The sequence below is a fragment of the Sorex araneus genome, chromosome 11 (assembly GCF_027595985.1).
Source record: "Sorex araneus isolate mSorAra2 chromosome 11, mSorAra2.pri, whole genome shotgun sequence".
In the NCBI taxonomy this organism is placed as follows: Eukaryota; Metazoa; Chordata; class Mammalia; order Eulipotyphla; family Soricidae; genus Sorex; species Sorex araneus.
Window position 1 is genome coordinate 7,327,421 of NC_073312.1, and position 20,979 is coordinate 7,348,399.

General features: G+C 50.3%; 1 protein-coding gene across 2 annotated transcripts in view; it reads right to left on the reverse strand.

Annotated features, from left to right (window-relative positions):
- Positions 1-20,979, reverse strand: part of PLPP4 (phospholipid phosphatase 4) — a 100,045-nt gene that overhangs the window by 32,027 nt on the left and 47,039 nt on the right. Inside the window, exons 3-5 of one of the 2 annotated variants that reach the window (XM_055119626.1) lie at positions 16,894-16,984; positions 11,334-11,397; positions 9,473-9,597 (exon numbers count right to left, since the gene is read on the reverse strand). In XM_055119626.1, the coding sequence (XP_054975601.1) occupies positions 9,473-9,597; positions 11,334-11,397; positions 16,894-16,984 (280 nt within the window). The remainder of the gene's footprint in view (positions 1-9,472; positions 9,598-11,333; positions 11,398-16,893; positions 16,985-20,979) is intronic. The other variant, XM_055119627.1, reaches the window with a different exon arrangement.

A 20,979-nucleotide genomic window follows, 5' to 3' on the forward strand; every position in this document is an offset into this window, starting at 1 on the left:
GATCTTTTCTTCATGAAAATCAAATAATGAGCCAAGTCTTGGAGGAGAAGTATTTTGAATTAATTAAAGAGTACCCGTCTCCAAAAATATTCTTATTTATTTAGACCAGGAACTTGGAGAGTGGGTGGATTCCAGAGGAGAGAAATAAATGCTTCCCATATCTGCCTAACTGCCCCAGAGCAGGTGTCCTCTGGCTGGACATTACTGCACTGGTGGCTGGTCATTCTCTGCAGTGGGCTCTGTCAGGACAAGGTAGGACGTTAGCCCACATCCTTGGTCCCTCACCAGTAGACATTAACAGTACCCAATATGTTGCATTCAAATGCCTCCTCCATATTGCTAGATTTGAGGAGGGAGGGGCAAAATTGACCAGGTGAGGACTCCCACCTTGAATCTCAAGCAGGACAATAGCTCCCACAGGTGACATGGGCTTCTGGCAGGATGAGAACATTAGCTCTTATGATTGTCATCCCACATCAGGTAGTTAACTAAAAGACACGTAAGGACTGTACACACCTCTGTGCTATTGCAGCACTATGGACAAAGAAGTCAAGATTTGCCCCCTCTCCAAAATATGGGTTGTGCTCAGGGCTTGTTTATTAATTTTTTTAACTTGGGAAATGTGATTTACAACGTTTTTAGTAGTTTTAGGCTTTCAATGTTCCAACTCTAAACCACTACTGATGTCAGTGGTCCCTCACCAATGACCCAAGATTTTTTGCTTTCCTCCACCCTTCCTCCTTTAAGTATTTTTTATTATTAAAAAAATTACATGTTATCATTTGGGTTACATGTTTACAATAGGGCAGACTCCCCTAGTTTTGTTGTTATTGCTATTTTTCTAGAGGCACTATTCTTTTTCCCGATTTTTGGGTCACGCCCAGCGATGCTCAGGGTTACTCCTGGCTCTGCGCTCAGGAATTACTTCTGGCGGTGCTAGGAGGACCATATGGGGTGCCGGGGATTGAACCCGGGTCGGCCACCTGCAAGGCAAATGCCCTAACCGCTTTACTATTGCTCCGGCCATAGAAGCACTTTTTTTAAAAAGATTTCGATAATTTTGGTTTACATGAGTGTGAGTGTATCTGCTTTAGGGGTACAATGTTACTATATGTGTCCTCCCACCCATATCCACCTCCACCAGGGTCCACTGGGCCCTTACCCTTTCATTCACGACAGGGACAGGGATCACTTTGGTCATGCTCATGGGGTTATATGTGGAGCCAGAGATCAAACCCGGGCCTACCATGAGCAAAACAAGTGTCTTAACTCCTGGACCATCCTCCATCGCCAAAGTCAAGATTTGAAAACAATCTGAGTGCTCTCTGAAAAATTATTTGACAAAGACAGTGTTGTGTATTTACATTTAAAAGTAATTTTAAAAGATATCATTCAGTCATTTAAAAGATGAAATTGGGGGCCGGAGTGATAGTACAGGGTGGGGCACTCACCTTGCACATGGCTGGCCCGGGTTCAATCCCCAGCACCCCATTGGGTCCCCTGAGCCCACCAGGAGTGAATGCTCAAGCACAGAGCCAGGAGTAAGCCCCGAGCACCACCAGCACCAAAATAAAACAAAAGATGTTTTATGACCCAAAAAACAAAAGATGAAACCAGGCCATTTACAATATTAATCACGGACTTGGAAGGCATTGCGCTCAATGACACAGCAGATGGGCAAAAATTTATAGTATGGTTTCACCCATATGTGCGATAGAGAAATAAAAACAAGTAAACTAGGAAGAATGAAAACAAACTTTTAGATGATAAAATAAACAGTGGTTATGAAAAGGGAAGGGACAAGGGAGGGGGGAGATGGGGCCAAAGGGGACAATAGTGGAGTGAAGGACAGAACTGGACTTTTGGTGGGGAACTTAATCTAGAACAACACATGCTGGCTTTTACTGCTTCACCCGAGACTCATATAACCATTATGTTTAAATTTCACTCAGGGCTATACGCAGTACAGATTAAAGGTGACTCCTGGCTCTGTTCAGAGCTTCCTTCTGGTGGTGCAAAGATTAGGGATGGAGCGATAGCACAGCGGGTAGGGCGTTTGCCTTGCACACAGCTGACCCGGATTCGATTCCTCCATCCCTCTCGGAGAGCTCGGCAAGCTACTGAGAATATCTTGCCTGTATAGCAGAGCCTGGCAAGCTATCCATGGCAAATTTGATATGCCAAAAACAGTAACAACGAGTCTCACAATGGAGATGTTACTGGTGCCCGCTCAAGCAAATTGATGAACAACAGAATGACAGTGACAGTGACAGAACCATGGTGAACTGCATGCAAGACAAGTGACTTAATTCGTGTACTGTATCTTCAGCCCAGAAGTAGATAATACATATGTATAATATAATGCAGTACCGGGATCTATACATGGTTTCCTGGCTGAGAGGGAAATGTTCTGGTGTGGGGGGTGGCTTGAAAGGGTGGGAGGGAAACGGGGGATACTGGTACTGGAAAATTACACTGGTGAAGGGATGGGTATTGAATTTTAGTCATTGATTCCGTCAATGATTTCAGTCATTGTATGACGGAAACACATCATGAACAATTTTGTAATGTTCTATCTCATGGTGATCCAACAAAAAAGTTAAATAAAATAAAAGGGGGTGATAAAAGAAAACGAAGGAACATCGTCCTGGGAAGAACTCCAATTATGCTAAAGCGTTTGTTTCTTTTAGAAACCCCCAGAGTCTGCTTTCTCAGGGACCCTGGGTTTTCATTTGAAAAGAAAGATGTGAAAATTCAGCGCCCTGCTCCCAGAATCTCTGGACATGTCTGAGACTTTAACAGGTAAGATCCTACAGTTAGGAAAGAGCTATGTGGCCACTTGCCAAGGGTGATGCCCCCTGGATGACAGTGGACCTGTAACTTACTCTGTTCTGAGCAAAGTCACACAAACTCAGTGGACCTCAGACAAATGGCCAGCAATTTGTCCCAGTTGAACCAATGACCTTAGTGGTTTATGCCTCTTGATAGCAGCGTAAAAGAAGGTAGTATTTTATTTTCGGTTCTCAATCTACCAACAGAATGCCTTTCGAGCAATTTCACTGAGTTAAGCAATACAAAACAATTGAATTCTGCAACTTCCTCTGTTCTCTGGTTGCCTCTTTCTCTATACAGAAGCTTGCCTGATAAGTGTCAGTGGTTTATGATATTTAATATTCAGGCTTTAGCGACCCAGACATGGTTGGCTACATAAATGATATCCTGTGATAATCCCCCAATTCATAGTTTAGACCCATTTAGATTGGTTCAGCAAAAGCAAACGCCCACCCAGACACTAAGCCTATGAAGATGCAATAGTATACGGACTCAGACTGTTTGAGGACTATGTGAGCTCCTTGGACCAAGGCTGACCAGTGACCACCTTGGGTCTGATACCTCTGCAGTTAAGGCACTGGACTCATCAGAACAATAATGATATTTTTAAAGGGCTAAATAAAAAGGAGCAACTGTGTGATGGTTAAATTTATGCACTTGGCTATACCAGAGTGCCATTATTTGATGAACTTGATCGATGCCACTGGCATGGTCTCTTTTTTTACACTGGAAGCATAAATTGAATGTCTTTTTCTGACATTCAACCTAAGTTGACTTTTAAGTAAAGGCTCTCGAGTGGGCGACTCTCAACCAATCAGCTGAAGGTCTGAAGAGCAATTACTGAAGCTTACCAAGTAAGAAGTATTTCTTCATAGTAGTTATAATTGGTAAAACTCCACTGATGTGCTATAATCACCCGATTCCCACTGTTTACATCACAGTTCACTCTTGGTAATGAACATTCTATGTCACTGTCATCCCGTTGCTCATCTATTTGTTCGAGCGGGCACCAGTAATGTCTCTCATTGAGAGACTTATTGTTGCTGTTTTTGGCATATTCAATACGCATGGGTAGCTTGCCAGGCTCTGCCTCGAGCACTCGATATTCTCGGTAGCTTGCCAGGCTGAGAGGGGTGGAGGAATCGAACACCGTTTGGCCGAGTGAAAGGCGAAAGCCCAACCACTGTACTATCGCTCCCGGACAAATATATAATGATATGTATCTGTCCACCATTATAGCATCACACAGAATAGTCTCATTGCACTAAAAACCCTCCGTGCTCTCACCATCCATCCTTCTCCTCGTACCTCTCCTATAGCCATGCTTTTTAATTTTCATTTGTTTACAGCACAGGCAACCCTTTCAATTTTGTGAGCCTCTCTTGAAACTATAAAATGTGAAATACAGATTTTCAAAACAAAATTCACTCCTGCCATTAGGAAGTGAAATCTCCCACAGGTGGAAGGGAATCGGTGGGCATCTCTGTAGTCCAACAAAATTTTAGTTGCAAAACCAGGATGCGGCCGACGTGCTACTTTGGCTGGCCCCTTGTGGGCAGGAAACCTTTTACTCATCCTTTGTATTTTATAGTTTGCTTGGGCATAAACCATCTAATCTCTTGCTATTTGAGACACTGGATCAATACCCAATCAAATGCTGAGATTATGCGAGGAAAAAAATTGGTTTTCTTTTCAGACTAGCCCTGCTTTCAACACCCTGGGAAAGCAGAGCTTTTCACCATGTGAAACGTGAGCTTTTCGGGGACTCTGAAGGCACTCACGCGCTCTCTGAGAGCGGAATTTCTGCTTTCCATCCAGGGCTGGCTTGGGCCGCCTTAGAGTGACCCCCATTAGTGGTCCCCAGGGGTCAGCCCATCTACAGATGGTTTCCAGCACCAGCGCTGGGGGCTGTGCTGGCTGGCTGCTGATGGGAGACTGAAATGAGATCATCTTCCGAAGAAACCAAAGACAACCAAGTGTTCTGCAGGAAGAGATGTGAATATTAACGACCTCCAGGTAGCCCATTGCTGATAAACAGCAGAGACAACCCCATGCTCCTCTAGCCCGGCGAACACATCTTAGCACAGCCCTGGTCGGGAATGCCTGTTTACACTGGCAGCCCATAAAGCAGATTTCTCTGAAGGAGGAAAAAACGTAAATCTCAATGCAGAAGTCCACTGAGGTCCCACCTCTGGGATCCAGCACCTTTGAGAAGCACATGGCTTCCTCTGTGCTACAATAAGAAACCTGGTCATCAGCATGGAAGTGTTCCTAAGCGGGTGTAGGATAACATAGCCTCAGGTAGTTTAGGTTTATTGGGTTACTCCCATCACAGTGCTCCCATTCCTCTGTGTTTATTTGTAGCTTCTTTCTTAGTGTTCTGTTGACTTGTATATATTGTTTTTCTCTTCTCCTTGAGTCCTTTGCATAGTTTATTCAGAGCCAAGTCCTTTTTGTATGGAAGACTTAGCAAACACTATGGAGTTTGTAACCTGGGAGTCATTTGACTCTACATGATATTTTCCTCCTGGGCATCTGTTCTCTCGACCTAAGCTTCAGCTACCCTTACTTCCTGGCACCCCCAAAAGCAGGTCCCGACGAGGGACGAGACGGACCCAGGGCAAGAGGTGAGTTGTGTGCTACCCTGGCATCGAGATGGGCCTGGCCAAAGTGTCTAATGCTTAACTATAAGTTAAGAACTTGGTCATGGACAAATACTGTCATGATCCAAACAGTGATAACTAGATTTGGACCCTGCTAGGGTGAGGAATGATTAATCTGGCCTGAGTGCTGTAGTCTGAGTCTGTGGCAAGATGTTGCCAGGAGAGCTGCCTTGCAAGCCTCAATGTATCTCTTGCTATGTCCATTCAAAAATAACTAATATTAAGATGTTAATGAGTGTTTGGACTAAGGAAAGGAGAAAAACCTTAAGAGTCGGGAAGGGCTTTGGAATGCCCTTAGGTAGTGTTCCCTTTGAACCTGACTGGCCCTCAGGAAGGGCTTTCTTATGTTGATTTTGCTACCTGGCTGTGTGTAGACTAGGGGCAAGGGCAAGAGAGAAAAAGGGAAGAGGGAGAGAGGGAGAGAGAATCCAGAGCAGCAGTTATCCAGAGAGAGGACAGAGGTAGGAGTGTGGGAGATGAGAAAGATGGAAGATTGAATAAATGGTAACTAATCAGCAACCAGCTTGGTCCTTGTTCTTCCTTCGCCTGTCCTTGACCAACAGCCGTCCCGATCCAATCCATACACAGCGGTTCCAGAGCACCAAACGCGGGTGGCGAGGCAGAGCCTCCCGGAGAGCCCGCGAGTGCACACGCCCTTCGGCATGCTTAGTTTTTCACAAGTGGGTATGCAGGAAATCCCTGTCCTGTCATCAGAGCGAGGGTGAGCAGATGAGGACACCCCCTTCAGTGCCTGGGGACAGGAGAGGAGCCTGTTCCGGGCAAGGAGCAAGACTGTGACATGGTAAGTGTCCTCAGAAGCCAATGGTCATACCTGCATCTGCCACAAAGCCTCTCAAGCACGGCTGACATCAGTACACATTTGACAAGGCGGCGATGTGCATCTGACAGCAAGTGCAGGGACGGGAGGGTGGGGATCTGTGATTCACACTTTTGGGGGGCCTAGCGGTTACTCCCAATGGGGTCCAGCTCTGAGTCCTGCCCGGGAGAGCCATTCTTTTCCTGAGTCAAGTGCCACAGAAGAACCCAGTGAAGCTGCAGCCCTCCATCAACATTCAAGCATCAGGAGGAAGCTTTTCACACAGGCCCTGACTTTTCATTGCTTTTCTTCTTTGAAGGTCCTCAGAGCTCATCACTGAGTCTTTGAGGAATAGATCATGGACAAAAACAACAATTTTTTTTTTTTGCTTTTTGGATCACACCTGGCGATGCACAGGGGTTACTCCTGGCTCATGCACTCAGGAATCACTCCTGGCGGTGCTCAGGGGACCATATGGAATGCAGTGAATCGAAACCGGGTCGACCGCATGCAAGGCAAACGTCCTACCCGCTGTGCTATTGCTCCAGCCCCCCAATGTTTTGTTTTTTAAGAGAAGTCAGGCACCCATTAGAGCCACAGCCAGAGAACAGAACCCCCAGTGAGCTCCAATTCAGGCACCCAGACATAACACCAGCTAGGGTCTCTGAGAAGGAGGAGACCACAATTCAGTTCGGCAATGATTTCTCTGGTCCATACCCACAGCTCTGCCCAAACACATACTCACTTAAAGTGAAACTCCAGGAGGAATTTTAAACAGCAGGAAAGACTGAAGCCTAGAACCTTCTGTGAGCCTATGTCTCACTGCATCGTGCTCATCAATCCACACAGGTGCTGGACAAGGCTCATGCCCAGTCAGGTGCTTCTGTCTCAGTCTTCCTGAGGCTCAAAAGCCAAAGCCTTTCCCCTAACTCGGGAGTGTTTGGTCTAAGGTGCTGTATTTGGGGTCCGGAACCACCATTACCAGTGACCACAAACCCAGAAGTCACAACGAATGACGGTCTTCTCTTACTAAGCCAGAAGGCCAAGTCAAGTGCAGATGCTATAGGGTGGGCGAGGTCCTGAAGGCCCTCAAGGGAGGACCCCCTGCCTCTGGCTTTTGGGGGCTCCAGTTGCTCACTGGCCCTGGCTCTCTGTCCCCAGATGGCCTTCTTTTGTCTCTCTGTGTCTTAAGTACTCCTCTGCCCATAGGCATCTCTGTCATTGGATTTAGGCCCAGCCTAAATGGAGCACGACCTCCTCTCCAAGTGCTTAGCTGAATTGCATCTGCAAGGACCCTTTTCCCAAATGTAGTCACAATCAAGCATTCCCCGGGCTAAGATTTGGATCCATCTTTGGGGGAGCCCACTGTTCAGCCCTCATGCATGTCCAAGAAACTGGAGCAGTAAATGGAGGAATTATTTATGTCAATGAGCCTTGCAAACACATCGCTGTATTTAATCACCAAAGGGTCTGAGAATCTGATGTGAAGGTCAGCCAAATGCCCTCACTCTGGTGAGTTACGAATGTGCCTAAGCTCGCAGTCACTGTCAGACACATGACACTGTCATGAGAGGGGCACAGTTCCACCTGGCAGGGGCCTCGTGCAGAGATTCATGAAGGGGGTCTGGCTCCCTGGTGCTTGTTGTTGCTAAGAGCCCTACACAGAATGTCCAATAACCACTTGGCAGAACAAGACAGTGTTGCCCCAGCCACGATGAAGGGGTTATTAATACCTAAGATGTTAGTGGGGGGTGAGGGAGATGAAGGTGGCAGGTTAGCCAAGTGATAGCACAGCGGGTAGGGTGTTTGCCTTGCACACAGCCGACCCGGATTTGATTCCCAGCATCCCACATGGTCCCCCAAGCACTACCAGGGGTAATTCCTAAGTGCATGAGCCAGAAGTAACCCCTGTGCATCACCGGGTGTGACCCCAAAAGCAAAAAAAACCCCAAAAATCCAAGCTAAATGTTAATAATAATCAGAACGGGGAAAATCAGGACTCAGGATCATGAGAGTGGTCCTTCCTCTTTCCCTACCGCCATGGTTATCCACCATTTGCCCCCATCACCAATCTACATAGACAGTCCACCCCAACACTGGGTGTCCAGGACACAAGCTGTCTTATCCACCTCTGTGCCCCTCTCACCCAGCACGGGGCCTGGCACCTGCCAATGGGGACTGATGGCACCAGTGAGGATGTAATAATCCACTGGAGGGGATCAATACAGTAAAATCATACTATGGCCTCTCCATACATTGAGTGGCTTCAACAAGATGCACCCAAAGGCTCTGGCAGGGAAGATGAGTGGCCAACATCACTGGACCTCACCCATCCCCTAGCCCAAGGCATCACTGCCTGTGTGCAATGTGGGATAGAGATGGAGGGAATATTACAGCGCCCCTATCTGGCCGACTCTGAATCCATCACCTCCAATGCATGTCCTCCCACTCCACCATGGAACATGAGACTCATATGATGGAGGAAGGGGCTCCTAAGTAGCTCTCAGAGGTACTGGAGGTCATTCCCAGTGACTCTCAGCTAATCAGACTGGTCAATAATAGGTCTTAGAACGTGGCACCGTCTGGGCCAGTGGTGCTGGGGGCTGTCTTAGTGCCAGAGTGACACACAGTGCCAGGGATCCTAGTCTGGGTCCTGTGTGCATAAGGTGTGTGCCCGGGCCCTGGCATTACCTCCCCAGTCCCTGATTTTTATTATTTTAAGGTTGGCCCCAGGCTGGAGTCCTGGAATTAGACTATTGAGGGGAGGGTGCCCAGGCAGATATACATATACACATGCTGTATCTGGTACACACACACATACATAAGCTTGCAGACACACCGGCGCCACTGAAGGCATAAGCCTAGATGACTAGCTAAGAGGTCCCAGGGCGCACAGTAAACTTCCCAGGTTACTGCCAAAGCCTGTGTCACATGATCTCCAGTGAGGCTGTCAGCAGAGCATGTCCTGCTGGCTGCTGGCTGCTGACAGAGTGTTGAGGGGTTCTCAGCAAAGACCCCCCGCAGGGAAGGATAAGCCAGTCACCAATTGATTGCACTCAGCTTCCTTGGACCAGCACGGCTCCCTCCCTCTCCTCCCAGGGACCCCCTAGCAGTGCCCAAGAAGGGGCCAGGAGAGCAAATTAGTGACCCTTGAACTTACAGGAGGAGTGGATGCTGGGGAAGCTTTTGCGGCCCTCGGACACCAGGTCGGGGTCCCCCGTGCAGTGCATTTCCGAGTTCATCACTCCATCTGGAAAGCAGCGGTAAAAGAAATCGGGGCGAGGTCTACAAAAGACACCATGGACATTTTCACTGTGAGTGGCTACGTCCCAGACAAGCCCCACGCTGCCCCCAACCGCGTCCACTCCCTGCTGCCCTCACTTCCTTGGGCCACTGACACATAGGGCTTGGGGGGGGGGTGGTCAGAAAGAGCTGAACTAGGAGCCATGCTCAGGAGCATGATGACCTTGTGATGACCTTGCTGAGGTCCTGTGCCCTCTCAGCCTCAGTTCCACCCAGGCACCAGGGAGCAAGGACTGATGTGGCTGCCAGGGTCCAGGGCAGCTCCTGCCTCCATCTCTGGACAGCCCCCATTAACTCAGAGGCCACGTCCAGGGCTCCTCAGAACCCCTTATCTTGAATTTGGGGGGTTCACTCCTCCCCAGAGTGGGTCTCTACCTCACAGACAGAGCCTAGAAGTTCTGACCCCCGATGCAGAGCCTTTGATACCCCGGAGACGTCTCTGGTTCCGGGGGTGGCAGAGAAGACCCCAGGGAAGGCGACCCAAAGTCCTACCTCCTGTCATAGCCCCAGGAAACCTTTTCTGGGGCCCCATCAGGAAACAGAGTACCGAACACTGTACCGCCCAGTGCTTAGAGTAGCCCTGAGGCCAGCCAGGAAAATTTCTCCTTTGGCAGGTGTGACAAGGAAGGACCGGAAAGATGACATTCCTGTCCAAGGTCACCCAACCAACACACAGTGGCCAAGACCAGCCTGGAGTCCCAGCACCCAGACCAGCCTGGAGCCTGCACCCTGCCGTGCTCTCCCATCTCATTCACGTGAGAATCTGCGTGTCGGTACACGAGGGCCCTCCGTCTCTCAGCAGCTCAATGAGCAGTGGCCAAGCACCCACACAGGAAAAAGCTCCTTTCCTATGCCCGAGATCACGAGCTCTGGGGTGCAGCCCCCAAATCACCAATGGGAATCTGTATCCTATCAATAAGCAGCATCAAGAACCTATCAGAGGGCTCAGAGGGGTGGGTGCTGAGTTCCCCCAACTCCAGTAGGGTTAATCCCCAGGCAGTGGTTCCCGGGGCTGAGCCTGAGCCGTAGGCAGGACCGGACTAGTCAGGACTAGGAGCGGGATAGACAGTGTGACCCGGAAGTGTACTGTGTACTGTCTCATCTTCTGTGTCCTTGGTCACAGGCAGCCTCCCACACTGCAGAGATAGTCGGGAAAGACTGAGGTTTTAAGAGGAGGGAGAACTGTCTCCCCCCACACCCATCCACCCTGCAGTCAGGGTCAAAGTCAGGTTCCCCATTCAGGGGCTCTGACCTCTACAGAGGTGAGCTGACCCCCCAAACTGTAGTATGAGACACAAACAACATGGAGAGCAGAAATAATTCCCCAGGGGCGAGAGAGAGGCCAAGTACATGAACTCAAGTGCCCACCCGCACTTCTCACCCTCAAAGAGTGACACAAGAGTGGTCCTTAAAGTTTGGAGGTGAAACGAATAAGAGCATGTCTGCCGGGTTCACCCCAGGAACCAGCGGCTGGCCCAGGGATGGGTTTGCGGACCACAGGAGAACACTCGGGGCCACTTCTGTGCTCCCCATCTACATTCTGCAAGTGTGAGGCCAGAAATCAAAGGGGAGGAAGACAGGGCCTGGGGGACAAAGCACCCAGAGAGGGGCAGCGACTGAACGAGCATCTAGGCCTGCCCTCAGCCAGCCCGGGGCCAAGACCCCCACACATGAAGGCCTCCAGGATATAACCACTTGCGTTTCCTCTTGGAACTTACCTTCCCACTATTAATTTAATAGTGTTTGTGCAGACGCCGTTCAAAGCGAGAGCCAAGGACACCGCTACAAGACAAAACCAACAGACAGAAGCGTCACCAGCCGGCTCCCCCGTCAGATCCATTGTCCTCACCCCCATCTAGGGGTTCTGCTGAGTCACTGAAATCACCCACACTTCAGAAAACAAAAGGCCTGTGGGGAGCTAGAGTGAAATATAATTAGGACTGAACTTTGGAGAACAGCTCATAAAATCCCAAGCCCCTGTGACTTGAAATCCATCACTCCTCCTTAGCTGAGATTTTCAGTATCACAGGGGAGCCCGTCGACCACTTCCTGGCCGGCAGGAGCAGATTGAATACAACAGCCTTTAGAAATCTCTCTTATTGGTAGCAGGAACCACAGCTTGCCTTATTTTCTAGGGCGTTCTTCTCAGGCATAATTCTGACCCAAGCAGCTGCTGGGATCCGCCTGGCACATTTCCTGATCAGTCCAACGTCCATTTACAGCTGTCCAGCTGTGGCCAAACCAAATCCTGCTCCAAGAAGGTGAAAAATCCCCTAGTGTCACGGGTTAGGGGAAAGTTGCCCAGAGGTGCTTTTAGTTTTTAGTTACCTAAAACAGCAGGACTGAGTGCATGAGCCAGGAGTGACCCCTGTGCATTGCTGGGTGTGATCCAAAAAGCAAAAAAAAAAAAAAAAAAAAAAAAAATACTATGGGGCTGGAGCGATAGCACAGCGGGTAGGGTGTTTGCTTTGCATGCGGCCGACCCGGGTTCAAATCCCAGCATCCCATATGGTCCCCTGAGCACTACCAGGAGTAATTCCTGAGTGCAGAGCCAGGAGTAACCCCTGTGCACCGCCGGGTGTGACCCAAAAAGCAAAAAAAAAAAAAAAAAAACTAGCAGGACCTTCTGGTGCATGGTATATATATGGGGGGGGCGTGGGGGCTGGGGGTCACACCCAGTGGTTTCCAGGCCTTACCCTCATCTCCATGCTCAGGAGTTACTGTAGCAATGCTCTGGGGACCAAAAGCAATGCTGGGAAGAAACTGGTGTTGGCTGTAAGCAAGGAAAGCACCTTTGCCTTGCACTATCTCTCCAGCTCTAGCATAAATTTTCTTTTGGATTTGTTTGTTTGGGGGCCATACCTGACAATGCTCAGGGGCTACTCCTGACTCTGCACTCAGAAATCACTTCTGCTGGTGCTCAGAGGACCATATGGAATGCTGGAGATAAAACTCGGGCCAGCCGTGTGCAAGGCAAGTGCCCTACCCGCTATCCTATCATGCCAGGCCCTCTAGTGTAGTTTGTTTTTTTTAAAACACTTAGCATGGGAACTTTCTCCACGCAGCTTGGAGGGACTTTGCTGGATGAAGGACAGACTGTCCTAAGGTGCCAGTGGCAAGTGCCACAGGGTGTCTCCTGCAGAGGCTTCTGTCTGCTCCTGTGTCTGTCAAGACTGCGGCAAAGGCAAGTCAGCATGCGGGAAGGTGTCAGCCACACAAGCCACCAAGGCCCTGGCCATTGCTTGCAGAGGAACAAAGCACGTGAGCTACTGGTCCCCGTTGTCACATAACAGCGGCTCCACGCGAGCTGCGGGTGATGTGGCAACCGCCATGGAGGCTCACTTCCAGGAAGGAGCCGTCAGGAGGGGTCCAGGGTCAAGAAGGGAGACAAAAGTGCTGTTCGGCCTGCAGAGAGCATGGTGGCCGGCCACGGAGCTCACCACGGTCACCAGGGGGACAGCCCAGAGACAGGAGCACCCTCTGGCAGCCAGGCATGGGAAGTGGGCAGGAGAGATGAGATGGGACCAACTCGAGTGATGGCCTCTGCCAAGGGGAAACCAAGACATGGGGTGGGTGGGGTCAACTGGCCGCACCTGGGCACGGGAGTGTGGGGTTGGGAGGTGGGCATGGGTGCACAGGGTGGCACTGCCATCCAAACACTGCCCACCAAGCATGCTTGCCCCTGGGCTGTATCCACTGGAGCTGAGCGTCGTCCTTGGATTTATTCCACCCCCACAGGACCCTTCCCTGTCTTGAAGGCTAGCTTCCCAGCAAGCCCGCAACACCCCCAAGAGCGGTCTGTGCAGACGGGAGGGGAAATTCCCGGGGTGAACCTGGCTGTCTCTCCCCGGGGCTGTCAGCAGTGGCCGTGACAGGGCTTGTCCCTGCCAGCAGCCCCAACGGGCTCCTTCTCATCCTGTTCCCTGCATGGCCTCAGCGCAGAAGTCTCAGGAACAGAGGCACCGGCTGATGGTGGCAGTCCCTGGGCACCTTCTAGGCCACTGCGCCCATCCTGGAGTACCACACAGATCTGCTTCCTCTGCCCAGGACTTCCTGCACCCCTACCCCCACCCCGCTCCCCTCTCTCTGCAAAGCAGCCGAGCTGGAAAACCAATCAGTACGGGGGACCACCACCTTCACTCTCGGACCCCAAAGCCTGAAGGGCACAAAAGAGTGGGGAGCAGGGGATGTGGGGTGTGGGGGGGACATGGAGCTCAGTGGGAGAGCCCTGGGGTTAATCCCAGGCACCATAAAATAATAAGAGTCCTAGTAACGGGGCGGGGCTGGAGAGCTAACGAAGGCTCTGGGTGCCCGTCTTGCACGCAACCGACTCCAGTCCAATCTCCAGTGCTGCATAGGGCCCCCGAGTCCTGTCAGGAGTGGTCCCTGGGCACAGAGTGAGGATTCAGCGCTGAGCAGTGTTGACATGTCCCCCCCCTTTATTAACGACAAAACAAGAGAAGAGGAGGGATCAGGAGCAAGGCTATTCCACATGCAACTCACCTCCATGTTCTAGAAAAAACAACAACCAATGATCATTCTCATCTGAACAGCACAAGCCCTAGCGACAAATGGTGGGGGCAGGGGGGTGACTGACCCCCGAGAGCCGGTTGTGTCGAGAAAGGCTGGAGGAGCAGCCCCTCGGGGACGCTGCCTCACAGGGCCCCATCTGCAGCCTGCCCCGGCTTCGGGGGCCTGAGAAAGGGCCACAGAGACAACCCATGTGTGTGTGAGAAACTTCCGGAGCTTGGACGGCAGCCACGGCTGCTTTGGAAGACTGAAGAGCTTTGGGGCGACTTCTGCTGCTGTGGGGTACCCTGCATGGCAGAACCCCCCAAGCAGGGGTCTCAGCCAGACCTGGCGGGTGCGCGGCCACTGTCGCTAAGCCTCGTGCTCTGTGGGGGCAGCTCGCTCCTCCAGTACTAACTCAGGACACAGGGGAGCCGCCCTGGACATGCAGAAAAGGGCAGGCAAGGGGGTCAGGCCGGCTGCAGAAACCTGAGTTCACCCCCCCAACCCCCGCCACATCGGAAATCCTGGAAGTCCTGATCCCATGGAAAACCTCCACCCCGTCTTCCGTCCTAGCCCTCTAGAGATGCACCCCCACTCAGCTTCTCCTGCAAAGTGTCTGGAAAGCTGTGAGTTTGAAAAAATGAGTGCAGTGGGAGGCGGTTCATCAATTTTATAGGGCGGACTCTCGTTTCTGTAGGCAAACAGAACATTCACCATTCCACCTTCGCTGTTAGGGTGAGACGCAAGCTGTGGTATACAATCTCGGAACATTAACTCAGGGAGATTTAGTGGACACAGCAAAGGCCTTTGTATACCCATGGCAGCCTTGGCCCCAAAGGTCAGCAGTCAATTATTACTATGGCCACGAAGGCAGTTCTCCTTACATACTATGAGGCTGCGTGCCCAGCCAAGCAGGGCAAGGAAAATCAAGGATCAGCATTCAAAGGTGAGGATTTGGGGAGCCCCAGAATCACTCTATGCTATGCAGGTTTTCTGAGGGACCATCCTGGCCTGCTCAGAAAAAATGGGGACTTCTGTGCCCCCAGCTGGAGAGCAGGGGACAGTAACATCCCAATCCACCATAAACATCGGGGACATGCTGCTGACCTCCAGGACTCCTGACTTCAGCTCACAGAATGAAAACGGAGCTGGGTCAGGATCTCTCCCAAGAGGTCTAAACAGAAGACACAGGGAGGTGATGGGCACTGGAGAGCAAGCATCACCCACAGGTTAGCAGAAGTAGCCCCCAGGAGGAACCAGAGATCTGGGTCATGAGGTGATGTTCCACGTAGGTGAGCAGCAGAGAGTTGGAGGGAAAGGGAAAGACTGGTTCCGGAGAGAAGCAAGCAGAGAGGGCCTCTGTCCTTGTAGCCCAGCTCCCCATTCCCTGCCATCTCCCCAGACTCTGCAATGCCTTCTCTGCCTATTACTCTTGGCTAGCTACAAGACAGCCCAGAGATTACATCTGTCATTCACTTGAGTTAATAGAAGCAAACTTCTGTTCTTTCCTAGCAGACAGACCACATAGCCAGATAAGACATGTTTCCTGTCCCTGAACTGTCCCAGTCTAGAGCCCACCCCCTGACCAAGGGAAGGTGGACTATGCTTTTGCTATATTTATCATCTCTTCAAAGCCCAATCTTCACAAACACACACTTCGGTGGGGAACTGCCTTTCTCCAGGAAGGAGAGCTACACTCCAAATGAATTGTCTACATAATGCAAGTTATGTAAGGTTTTCAAAATCTGCATGGGAGCTGTCCTCCCCCCACCCAAATGAACTAAATCACACTTTCCTAAGGGTAAAAGAGCTCAAAATATGACTGCCGTCATTTTAGTTGCTGAATTCTGGTCTCTCTTCCTACTGCTGCTGACAGCCCAGAGATTACATCTGTGATTACCTCTGATTCTTGTGCATATCATCCCCCAAAGGTGAAACCCATACCACAAGCAGTTATGGCCATGCCTGGGGTGAAGAGACAAGGCAGCAGACAGGGTACGTGCCTAGCATGGGACTAACCTGAATTTAATCCCCAGAACCACATGGATCCCCTAAGAACTGCCAGGAGAGATCCCTGAGCACAAAGCCAGGAGTAAGTCCCAAATAACCCCGGGTGTGGCTCAAAAACTAAACCAAACAATTGTGTTATAGCCAATGGCAAAACTGTAGCAGACTTAATTCTTATCTTCTGAGCCACACCTGCCAGAGTTTGGGGAACCGTGCACTTGAGAGACAAGGAATCAAACCCAGGGATCCTCCATGCAAAGCAAGCACTCCAGCCCTCTGAACCAACTCCCCAGCCCTGCAGCACCGTAACAGCTTTGCATGTCAATCCAAACATCCCAAACCAAAGTTGAGCCACAGGGTTGGTTTCTAATTTCTAATTTACTTTTTATTGCTTTCGCCCATTTTTTGCCTCTGGTCAATGGGGTCTGGTAAAATCATATCTGATCAGCATCTCAATGTACTGTCATGTGGACCTCTTGGTCGCAAATGGGATCTGGATCATCTAAGGTCCAAACATTTCAGCTCCCAAGAACTAATGTATGTGTGGGGATCTCAGACCACGCGAATTTGAATTCAGCACCACGGACAGCGGCTAATTTCGCAGGCTGAAGCTATTCCCCAGCTGGGCCCTTAAAAGTCGACCTTCTCCCCAATATTACTCAGCCAGGAGCAAAATGATGAGGTACACTGAGAGATCTTAAATCCAGTGATCTGGTTAACTTCAGCCACCCCCTCACACAAAAATAGCAAATACTCTACCTAAGAAGGCTTCCTTAATTTCAGTCTTGTCTGTTCGCCGAATAATTTTCACCACACAAATTACGGCCAAGGGAGTGAGGAAAGAAATTGCCTGGAAGAAATAACAAAAAAAAAAACGCCTTATCAAGACAGTGGTCTGCTCTCCTAGGGCTGAATGAGCATTCGTTTCATTTGCTTCATTTACTCAGGCTGGCTGAATGGTCTTCCTGCACTCCTGACCCCGAACAAAGAAGGCGAGTTCCCATCTATACTTAGAGACTCCACAGACTCGAAACGTTGGAGATATGACTGTGGGTTGTAATTGATCTGTAATTGCTGGGACTATAGTTAAAGTGGTGGCTTTTTTAAACAGGAAAGAAGAGTCTATAATTATGATGACTCATCATTGTCAGGAACCTCCTTCCTCGTCGCATCCCTGGCAGAGGGCGGGATACCTGCACAGTGTCACCATTCATTCCCCTGGGGGGGGGAGGGCTGGTTCCATGTTTGTCTCCCCAAGCGCGGGTGACTCCATCCACCTGAACTTCTCTTCCACCCACTTGCTGCTGTGCACAGTGCAGTAGAATCAAGAATCAAGCTGGTGGGATTGGGATGTACACAGCACTCATCACAAAGCCTCTAGGAAGCAAGAGCATGCTTGACCTCACTGGGCACTACAATCTCTTGAATCCTCTTGGCTCAAGAGGATTCAATCCCTGTGTCCATCTTTGCCAGCACTCGGAAACACAGTGAGGAGCCCGTGGACACAGAGCTGGTGAGAACCCAGCCTCAGAGGCCAGGTTAATGCTTCTCATACCATCTCCACTCCGCATGCTCTCCTTAGTCACCTGTTGACGATACTCCAACAACCATGGGAAGGGTATTGATGTTACTTCCTTACTCACAGCCCATCCTAGGATAACGCTCTCAGAGGGTACTAGATATCTTGGAAATCCACAACTGGTCTCAAAGTGGAGTTGAGGGCAGGGTGTGGCGATTACAACTGATAAACACTTTTAGCAACTTCTACCTGAGTTCAAGTGCAAAGTTATTCCTGGAGAGGTCTTCGTAATAGGAATGAGAATATGCTGCTTAATTATGGCTAGAAGACACTTTGTTTTCATTAACTCTGTGTGTGTGTATGCGTGTGTGCACATACACGCGTGCATGAATGGAGGTGCACTTGAGTACAGTGTCTATCTCTTGCATGTGTAGTGTTAGAGATGGAACTCAGGCTTCCTGTATGCGAGACTGGCAGTTGGACCAATAAAGCACATTCTTGGCCCCCAAACATTTTAAAAATGGAGACATGACCCCATCAGGCAGATAAGACAGGCAAAGAACCAAGTAAGCCCACTGAGGCACACAGCAAGTGCAGCCAGGCTGCCCCTGATGCCAGCCACCAACTGCCTGGGCTACAGTCCTGAGTCACAGAGATGGGCACAACTCAACCTCCCTACCTTACAGACTGGGAAGCTGAGGCTGGGCTAGAACTTGTGTTAAAAAGTGTCTTGCAAACTCTTCATTTTTCAAACCCAGCATCCATGGAGAAGAACTTGGTCAAGAAGTCCCTAATACTCTGCAGCCAACAATACTGCAGAGGTGATGGGGTCCCTGCAGTCTGGGTACGCTGAGGGTGCATGTGGAGAAGGGGGCTCTGACCTCACATGGCAAAGGACTGCTTGAGAATGTTTTCCAGAACATGCTCCCCGCCTCCCCCACCACCCCGCCACCATACACATACCTATGATCTATGGTATGGATCATGAGGCAGGATCTGGGCTACAGCTGCGTTTGTGGGCTGCTGGCTCCCCAGGCTGGTGAGTCGGTGGTCCGTCAAAGGGAATGTATAGAACAGACTCAGAGGAAGCGGAGCTGGGTCCAAGGCCAGACTGGACACTGAGCAGCTCTGGCTCTTGAAGCAAGTCACTTCAGTTCTTCACCTCTGAGTCTGTTTCCTCCTCCCCAAACTGGGGTTCGTTACCCTGGCAGAGCAGTCTTAATACCCAGAGTTAAAGGAGTGAGGGAGCCTTCCTGAAAGCATTTCCTGTTCCACATACTAAGTAGGGATTTTCCTTTTTGTTAGGGTTGGTGGGTTAGTTTTGTCACCACACCCAATAGTGCTCGGGAACCACCTTGGAGGTGCCCAGGGGACCATATGCAGTGCCAGAGACCAAAGCCCGGTCAGCTGCATGCAACGCCAGCACCTTAGCAGCTGTCCTATCTCTCCCGCCCCAAGGCAGCGTTCTTAGGCTCTCATTCAATTGCTCTCATTCAATTGAGGCTCTCAGCATCCTGGAGTGAAGTGGGTTAAAGCTCCTTTAACAAAGTCCACGAGGCCTGGGGGGCGGGGAGGGAATTTCCCCAGTCCACAGAGTTAGAAAATGGAAATCAGGGGTTGACTGAGCAGCCTGCTCAAACCCATGCCAAGCGCCCAGCCAGAGTCCAGTGGAGAGTCACTGGCCAGTGGCTCCCAGGCTATTATCTCCCAAGGAAAATGCTCACAAAAGGCCCAAACCATGAGGGCAGAGTAGGACCCCGTGACGGGCTGTGTGCCAATAAAGCACTTCCCTTCAGCTCCAAGGCCTTAGAAGTGGCCCTTTGCAAACACAGGGAGGCTTCCAAAGGACCCAGAAATTCTCACAGCGGGTAGGGCATTGGCTTGCACGCGGCCAACCCGGGTTCGATTTCTCTGTCCCTCTCTGAGAGCCTGGCAAGCTACCGAGAGTATCCCTCCCGCACGGCAGAGCCTGGCAAACTCCCCTTGGTGTATTCGATATGCCAAAAGCAGTAACAACAAGTCTCACAATGGAGACGTTACTGGTGCCCGCTCGAGCAAGTTGATGAACAACGGGATGACAGTGCTACAGTGGTACCCACAGTGCCACCTACTCCTAAAACACAAAAACACGAAGGCTAAAATCTATACGCACACCTATACTGACTGCAGTACTTAGGACAACAGCCCTTGAATGGAAACAACCCAAATGTCCACCAGCAGGTGAACAGATAAAGAAGCTGTGGTCCACGTACAGTGAATACGGAAAGGGGTCACAAAAGAAAGATGACATCTTACAGTTTGCTGAAACTTCGATATAATCAGGCGGTGTCATATTAAACAAACTAAATCAGAGGGGAAGAGGACAAAGGCTGGGTGAGCTCACTCCTCTGTGATAAAGAGACACAAATCAAGGAACCGGACACTGTGGAATGGTGACAAACCGCTGATCTTGAATTACAAAACTCAGATTACCAAGCAGGAGGGAGAGAGGAAGGGGTGAAAATGCAGAGGTGGATGGAAGGAACTCTGATGAAAGAACTTGGGGTAGGGGCTGGAGCGATAGCACAGTGGGTAGGGTGTTTGCCTTGCACACGGCCAACCAGAGTTCGAATCCCAGCATCCCATATGGTCCCCTGAGCACTGCCAGGAGTAATTCTTGAGTGCAGAGCCAGGAGTAACCCCTGTCCATTGCCAGGTGTGACCCAAAAAGCAAAAAAAAAAACAGAACTTGGGGTGAAGCTACTGTGTACATCAAAGCATAAACCTTAGGTAGCCGTGTGGTAAACCTGTGACTAAACTATAATTACAATAAAAATAAATAAAAACAAGCACACAAGACAGGAATCCTGGTTGGGGGCCGGGGACATGGATCTTACACAAAGCAGATGCCTTGCATGTATGAGTTTTGATTTTGATCCCCAGCATGCAAGGGGGGAAAAATCTATTGTAAAAGAAAAGAAAGAAAGAAAATACAGGGAGAGTCGAGAGAAAACTTGATGAGCTGAGCACGGATTTTGCCAGCAGGAGGCCTGCGTTCAATTCCCAGCACTGCATGGCGGGTCTGCCACCACCTCTGGGAGCAACTCCCAAACACAGACCCAAAGTGGCCCCCAAGTACTGCCAGGTGTGGCCCCCAAAACAAAGGAAATGCAAGAAGGAGTTTGGAAGAGAGCAGAGCTCATCCGGCCTGGATATCTTCCCACATGACCCATAGTCCCTGTCCTGGCCACCCAGCAGTGATGCCAATGCAGGAAGCACCACCCTCCTAATGCAAAATGGGGTCACGTGGTGGGAGGGAGCATCTGCTGCTCCTGGGAACGGAGAAC